Source organism: Coptis chinensis, chromosome 4 (assembly GCF_015680905.1).
Source record: "Coptis chinensis isolate HL-2020 chromosome 4, ASM1568090v1, whole genome shotgun sequence".
In the NCBI taxonomy this organism is placed as follows: domain Eukaryota; kingdom Viridiplantae; phylum Streptophyta; class Magnoliopsida; order Ranunculales; family Ranunculaceae; genus Coptis; species Coptis chinensis.
In genome coordinates, this window is record NC_141459.1 from 46,893,696 (window position 1) to 46,901,183 (window position 7,488).

Consider the following 7,488-nt stretch of genomic DNA (forward strand, 5'->3'; position numbering starts at 1 on the left):
TTGAAAGACGTTGTGCCAGTGGAGGTTCAACCAGATTAGTGGGTATGTTTGGATCAATAAACATTTTTACAGACGATGTGGAACTTGGGGCTGGTGTACTATACAAAAAAAGTATTTGGTGTACTTTTTTTGGTGTACGTATACAAAAAAAGCTTGGACAAGTATTTGGTGTCGAACTGTCGATACTTCCTTGAGCTTAAGAGAAAGGTGGATCAACAAGACAACAAACAATAATTAATTAAATAACTCACCTCAACATAATAGGAATCAAATTAAATAACCCTTCTTCAATTCTTGTCTTATTTAATAGGAATCAAATTAAATAACCTCAACATAAAGGTGTGGTGGGGGGCTGTGGGCTGATACGCGTGATACCTAGTTTTATTTATAATGAAGAAGTCAAAGTTTGAAGTACAGGTGTAAATGTAATCGGATAATACGGATATACATTCGGGTTATCGGGCTTTATAATGTCTATTCGAATTCGTATCCGAACCCGATCGGGTAAGCCAAATTTAACTGAATCCGACCCGAAATACTTATGCGGATATGAAAATACACCTGAAGCCGATATATTCGGTAATTGGGTTGGGTCGGATTCGGGTCAACCAGACCCGATTCCCTGCCCTATTAGCAATATTATAAAGTATTACTTTATTTAGGTGAATTTTAGGAATTAATTTCTAACGCTTAAAAATCATGTGAGAAGTGTTGCAAATTAAAATACCCAATCTTAAAATATAAAACATAACTTTCCTTTCTCTCCCCTCTCTTTCCACCGCTACACTCTCCAGTCTCTTCTCTCTCTCTGCCCACCCACATATTTTGGGTTTTTCTCATCTTCTCCGATTTTCTATCGTCTAAAACCCCAAGTTAGTGAGTTGGGACTCTCTCGATTTCGATTTGGAACATGTTTTTAAGTACCGATTTAAAAGTCAATTTTAGCGATTGAAAAAGCTTGCTTTTTTACCAATTTATTCAATGCTTTCTTCAAAACGAGAGCAGAGAAAAATTCTAGGGTTTTGTAAACTTGTAATCAAGAATGGGTTGTGTTTTAAATCAACTGCAGTAAAGGATGAAACTTGCAACTTCTTCAGGGTTGGGGCAGCAAGTTGAAGAAGGTAAACAATTGTATTTGGCTCGTGTTTCTGATTAGTTTGGTGTATGAAACATCCTTTAATTGAATTATTCTGCTAAAGGGTGATTACGTACTGTGGAAATTTCTAATAGGGGAGAAGAGATGTTTGAATTCGGAGGAATCGGTGCCATGGCACGCTTGCGCTGGTCCTCTCGTGTCCCTTCCGACAGTTGGTACCCGCGTTGTCTACTTTCCTCAGGGACATAGTGAGAAAGTATGATGGGGCATTGAATTTCTCTACTTGTTCTTTTTCAATCTATTGTAGATTTTTTGTTTAAAACAGCTTTTGAACTCAGGTTGCTACTTCTACTAACAAGGAAATTGATGGTCGTATTCCCAATTATCCAAATCTGCCTCCGCAACTGATCTGTCAACTTCACAATGTTACAATGCACGTAAGTTTGATGTTGTAGTTGACACATAAGTGTATTTGTATTGAAATATGGATAATGATTTTATCTGAAGATGATTCTTCTAATCCTCACTTATTGGTATGTTTTCACTTCCATCCATTCATTAATTTTGTTTACTTTACTGGATCTTAATAGTACTAGTGTAGTTATTAATAATGCACCCTTTATAATTTATGTGAAAACAGTCTATGTAAGTGGCTTGACACGCTTAGCTCATGAAGGTTTGCTATTTCAACTAGAATGAAATATGAGTACATCATTAGTAAAATTATTAAGTCATTCCAGAGAGAATGTATTTGGTGAAGACTGAAAAACAAGAGAAAATACGAGATTATTGAAGAAATGTTTAAGGTAAGTAATTTGCGGCAAAGAATAAATTTGATTGCTCCATATAGATGATCAAATCTGGTGCTATACATATATTTTTAAGTTTTTATTTATTGTATTATATCCCATATGTGTGCGTTTACGTTCCTTCTTGTGAAGACGTGAAATGGAAAAACAGTGTAGATACCACTTGAAGTTAGGGCAAGAAGTGTTCTTTCACACTATTACATTGTGAGCATGTTAACTACCACCATTATTATGTATACATCATTTGAACCCATTTGTCAAAAAGAAACAAAAACGTATCAAGATTATATTGTTTTCTTAGGAGCTCAAGTTTGTAAAACAGTAGGTCACTTCTTCTAATCATATGTTATTTTTCGCCTTACCACTTGTGAGGTTTTTATTATTGGTAATTCATTCGAAGAAATTGCCGAGGTATTTAAAAATCAATAAAGATCCTCAAATATCACTTAATGCTATGATGTAGGTTCTGGTTCAACATCCCGCAAATTTATATCTTTGCCAATGGCCGCAGTGGTTCTCGCAGAAAAAGGACGGTTTGACGTTTCCAAAGATATTTTTATGCGGGTTGGTGAGTTGACTTTTCCCAGTTATCAAGATCCCGATAGAATTCTGAACATTCATGTCTAATTGAACTTTTGAGATCTGATTTAATCTTTGTTAATTTAGGTTCAAGAAGTCGCTAGTGGAAGCATTTTTGTCCAAATGCCGATGTTTGGATAAATTTAGCACATGTTTATTTTGCTTTCGGGGACAATTTACCTTAGTCACAAAATGGCAAGTCAACCTTATGATTCCTTCTTTTCATTTATTATGTATATTTTATTCATCATTTATTGCTATTTGGCATACACTTATTATTTGCTTTTAAGCCTTTTAAAGATTATCAAAATTGTTTGCTGAAATTTTACCATAACACCAACACTCAAGTACTTCTTTATCTTGCTCATTACACATTATGAGGAGGCTGAAAGCAATGGCAAGATTGCAAGAAGACATTGCTTAGAGCCATCCATTTGGCACCTTCAAATTATATCTCGGTTCGATCACGGGTGTTGCATTGCAAAAAGTTCTCAAAGATTTACACTACATAAGACAAAGAGGGCGGCCGATGAGGTCGGTGACCCAATTTCTTTCTTCTACCATTTGTAAGTGCACGAGAGCTTGTTGTGTGTGCATTCCTTCCAGTTGAGACCCTATTTTGAACCCGACCTGAATTCAATCAATTTTTTTTTTTTTATATATCATCAATTGAAGTAAATGTTGGTAGTGTCATGAACCACGGTTATTCCTTCTTGAGAGGATCCAAGATTAGTTAGGGATGCTCTTGTCCGAGGATATCATATGCCCAATCTGGTTGCAGATTTATGTTCTTTATTACTTTTTCCTCGTAAGGGTCTAGCGTGTGTCTTTTTATTAGGAAACTTAGTTTATGATCCAAACTTGGTGCTTGACAAATTCTCACCGAAAAGCTTCTTGTTCCCAATTGCTTGCTCCAATTGTTCGGCTTGACATGACCGTCGAGAAAGATCAATATTGTCATTCCAATTTTTTTTCCAACCCGGTGTAGTTGTTTTTTGGTTGGCTGTGATAGCAAGTGAGATAGTGGTGAGAACACTTAAATCGATGACTAGGTTTTCCAAATGTGCATCTTAGTTAAGTTTCCTAGAAAGAGTAAGACCGGGATGTCTCTTTTGTGATTATTTAAAATGAAATGATTCTATGGACCATATCTATCTTGCTCAGTGTCTTAATGTGCTGTAAATCTTTTGGGATGACAGAAACCTGCTTTGAGACGAGGAGATTCAGTCTATCTTGTGGGTTTAAGTAGAAGTCTCATGCTATATCTAGAAAATCCCTGTGCTTTGCTTTGAACATTGGTTCCGCTGACTACCCACGTTATAGAGCAACAAACATGGAAGTTATTGAACTTGATACAGGTACTTATATTTCCATGTCTTGGATTTATCTAGGTGGCTGATTTACTACGGTAGTTACACTTTATGTTTTTCTTTTCTATGATTAGTTTCAAATTGTTCTTATTTTCTTTTTGTTCCAGATTTCGGTAGTACATTCTCTGGTGTGCTAACTGATGACTGTGGAAGGGTTCAAGCAATTTGGGGAAGCTTTTCGACTCAGGTTTGTTTAGTGCTACTTCTTTCTCTATGATACTTATTGGTTGGAAGAGCTAACATACCCGATTGTAGCTGAAATACGGTGGTAGTACATCTGAGGATCATCAATTTGTCAGAGGGCTTCCAGTATTTGCAATTAGCGAAGTACTCAACAAGATAATTTCTGGTGGTAAGGGACCTGGACTGCTGATAAATGGAATAAAAAAGCCAATGCCCCTTGTTAGAATATTGGTAGTTGAACTATATCCGACACTGCTTTCAAAGGCCAGGAGTTTTGGACTGAGCGATGATTGGGTTCAAGTATGTTTTCATCTTCTAACTGTTTCCTTTTCCTTTAGAAATTCATACATATTTCGCAACGTTTTTCACCCTTAGTATAGTTTACCAAAAATGCTGATTTATTGGTTCGTATGTGGGAGAAAAAGTACATGGAAGCCAATATGATCATAGTTAAGGAAGCTAGAACAAATTCAGGTTCTGCGATAAATCAGTGTTTTTGGACTAAAACTATATTATTTATTTTGTCTACTCTTTACCTCCAACTTGTTAGATACCATTTTGAACTTGTCTCCTGATATGAGTTTTTGTAGTTTGTAGCTTCTCATTAGAACTGTGGTTTAGTACTTTGTATGTAGTGGTGAATTCTAGTGGATAAAGTTTTTGGAACTAGTTAAGCTAGTATTGTACTGAAAGACTTCGTGGTGGGGATAGAATTAATTAACCATATAAAGTATTGCACCCATGCGAAATCTATTAGGAGTGGATTATATAGCATATTTTCGTGGAAACTATGTTCTCTTGCTATAATTTACGATATCTCTGGCACCTCATATGGTGCATTGAGAGAAAAAATAGGAAGTTGGAAAACATAAGTAAACGGTATGGACCACACAGAAAATTTGTGTGTGTGTGATGTATGTAGCTACATCACAGTTAGATGCAAAAATTATGTTTTTTGAATTATTTATTGTTGTAATTTTGTGTTGCACTTGAATAGAAATACTTTTACAAGTTACAGTTTTCCCTTGTTTGGATCCTTCATTCCTTTTTTTTTCTGAAAGTTGAATTGGATTTTAACTAGTTAAAGGATTTTGTGTTTACACTATCTCCAGGCCTGCTTAATTGCTTAGATGGTTGCTAGTTAGCCCTGATTACCCTAATTGTTGCAGAAACTATTAGGCACTATCATTTACGGATTCGCGGGTTTGTAGAGGAGATAGGATGGAACAATGGTCTGTTACTTCCTTACTCGGTTCAAGCAAAGGATTCCAAAACTAATTTTAGTTCCGTTGGACATGAGTTTCTTCGTCGCTTTCAAAGTCCAACAATTTTTCTTAAAGTTGCTTGTGAAGGAGATTGGTTATTACCAATTATTGTTGGTATGTGAATACCGACCTTGTTGCACCTTTACTCACTTCTTGTCATATTGGTATATTTTTGAAACTTTTTCTTCTATTATCTTTTATGGCATAATTTATAAAACTAAGTAGGTCTCATAGAGACGAGTAGTTATTCACACAAGAGTGATTCCAGACATATGCTTGTCTTTTGAGTAAAAATAATTGTCTTCTTTCCTTTGCATTGCAAAGAATAAAACCCACGATAAAAAACTAAGGAAAAAATACGCTGAAAATCAAAGTATATATTAATTAATTTGCTGTAATGGGGTATTCAGTATACATTTGAATGATTTTTGTGCATAACTAATTGTTATTGTTTGTTAGTTCAGGAGAGTTTGCAATTGAGAAGCTTATACACGCCTTAAGGGAGCATGACGATGGGGTGAGGTTTCACCACCCCCCATACTATGTTTTCTCTTGTAGTTGTACACTTGTACTTAATATTGAGATGTTGTCCTGATGCAGGAGTGCCCAAGCGAGTTTCAGTTTTTGAAAAATGTACGCTCAATCTCTCTCTCAAATTGGCCCCAAACTCAAATACAGCTTCCAAAGGAACTACCAGGTCGATCTCCCCCCTTTTAATACATATAATATTTCAGAATTGAATTATTCCTGAGTGATTTCTTATCTGCTCATTCTGTTTTCTGCAGTTTCTACGTGTGTTTACTATTGACACCCTTGTGAAACCTCTTCCGCCCGTTATGGCATACAATGTTTCGCGTAATTTGAGCTTCTTCACTTCCATTCTCACCCAATTCTTTGGTAAGTTTAGTTTAAGTTTCCACTTGTACGTAGTATTGTGTTCCTTAGGTGAACTACAGTATATGGCAACAAATATGATGTTCCATGGTAGTCGGAGACAAACTTCACAATCATAGTGGATGTAGCTTTGTGCTTACATGGATGGTAGTGTTAAAATAAATATGGTAGTTAAGAGACAAAGTGGTTGCTTCTATTAAGAAGTAGCAAATGCTAGCTCCTCTAAAGCCCAAGCTTTCAAGAACGAAGCTAATTACTTGAGCTAGGAAGGTAATAGTCCACCGTACTTCCACCCACTATATGCTGACCCAAATTCTATTCACCTATAATTCTATTAGAAACTAGCGACTTAATACTATGTTGATTCATCGTAAAAAACCATTTTACCTAATGCTAAGAAACGTCCTACCTCAATACCCTGAGCAGTAATGGAGTAGCAGCAAGTAACTTAATGTATGATCAAATCTGTCATTGTTGTTTGCATGTTTATGGCATTCTATGCATGTTTTCCACAGATTGTAATGTACCGGCCAAATTATTTGGTCGCTTTGCTAGTTGGTGCAGACAGATGCATGTGAAAGCGCATTACTTTAGGCTCTTCCATTTCTATTTTGTATAACGGAAGTGAGTTGTTTTGCAGATGAGAAAGGCATTGCAAATGCTCATAAATCTCTTGGTTTAGGATAAGAAGAAAAAGTGACCAATGTCCGCTGAGTGAATCCTTGTGCGACAAGGAAAAAAGGAAAACTTGTTAAATTCTTAAGTTGAGACTTTTGTTTGTTTATTTGTTTTCTTTAGCATTCGGAGTTCCTGAAACATTAGTTCTTTGCTATCACTTGTGTTTAAAAATTGAAACATTGTTACTGTTGCTGTGTGGTCTTTGATAGTTACGTAGGCAATGGTTGTCAGTAGAGGAGAAACAAAATACGAGAATTTTTTTTTTATCAGCAGCAACCCATCAGCAACGGTTTATAACTGTTACAAACGATTTTTAAATTAATTTTTTTTTAAATTAACTAACAACTTTACAACGTTTAAGAACTGTTGGTAATTTTTTAACAAATTACTAACGCTTAAAAACCATTGCAAAGGTTTTAAATTTGTGTACAAAATAGTTATAAAAAACGTTACAAATAATTATTGCAACAGTTAATAAATATCTATTTGCAACACTTATTAACCGTTGCAAAAATTTACAACGCTTTACCCATGCCATATTTGCAACACTTAAAAAGCGTTGCGAAAATTATTAGCAACGGTTTTTTGCCGTTGCAAATAGCCTGTTATGATGT

The 7,488-nt window shown here is 35.5% G+C and overlaps 2 protein-coding genes across 6 annotated transcripts; both read left to right on the forward strand.

Annotated features, from left to right (window-relative positions):
• Positions 1-777: 777 nt before the first annotated feature.
• On the forward strand, positions 778-2,625 carry LOC147503722 (auxin response factor 8-like). Its single transcript, XM_086604936.1, has 5 exons — positions 778-1,121; positions 1,231-1,352; positions 1,435-1,533; positions 2,369-2,473; positions 2,572-2,625. Exons 1-5 carry the CDS (start codon positions 1,076-1,078, stop codon positions 2,623-2,625), a joined length of 426 nt encoding a protein of 141 aa, XP_086461062.1. The 5' UTR covers positions 778-1,075.
• Positions 2,626-3,692: 1,067 nt separating this feature from the next.
• On the forward strand, positions 3,693-7,121 carry LOC147503723 (protease Do-like 7). 5 transcript variants are annotated; one of them, XM_086603989.1, is made up of 8 exons: positions 3,693-3,842; positions 3,962-4,041; positions 4,110-4,337; positions 5,207-5,416; positions 5,767-5,819; positions 5,903-5,999; positions 6,088-6,199; positions 6,837-7,121. In XM_086603989.1, the coding sequence occupies exons 1-4, from the start codon at positions 3,818-3,820 to the stop codon at positions 5,246-5,248; spliced, it is 375 nt and encodes a 124-aa protein (XP_086460115.1). In that variant the 5' UTR covers positions 3,693-3,817; the 3' UTR covers positions 5,249-5,416; positions 5,767-5,819; positions 5,903-5,999; positions 6,088-6,199; positions 6,837-7,121. The 5 variants fall into 5 exon arrangements, with proteins under 5 accessions (XP_086460115.1, XP_086460113.1, XP_086460114.1 ...); XM_086603987.1 differs by having other exon boundaries at positions 5,217-5,416; positions 5,762-5,819; XM_086603988.1 differs by having other exon boundaries at positions 5,217-5,416.
• Positions 7,122-7,488: the final 367 nt, after the last annotated feature.

Bases quoted from the DNA above. Each gene is read 5' to 3' on its own strand.
- LOC147503723 (XM_086603987.1), top strand. From the start codon at position 3,818: ATGGAAGTTATTGAACTTGATACAG. The intron at 3,843-3,961 runs GTACTTATATTT...TTTTTGTTCCAG, and splicing joins AGTTATTGAACTTGATACAG to ATTTCGGTAGTACATTCTCT. The intron at 4,042-4,109 runs GTTTGTTTAGTG...ACCCGATTGTAG, and splicing joins GGGGAAGCTTTTCGACTCAG to CTGAAATACGGTGGTAGTAC.
- LOC147503722 (XM_086604936.1), top strand. From the start codon at position 1,076: ATGAAACTTGCAACTTCTTCAGGGTTGGGGCAGCAAGTTGAAGAAG. The intron at 1,353-1,434 runs GTATGATGGGGC...TTTTGAACTCAG, and splicing joins CTCAGGGACATAGTGAGAAA to GTTGCTACTTCTACTAACAA. The intron at 2,474-2,571 runs GTGAGTTGACTT...TTGTTAATTTAG, and splicing joins AGATATTTTTATGCGGGTTG to GTTCAAGAAGTCGCTAGTGG.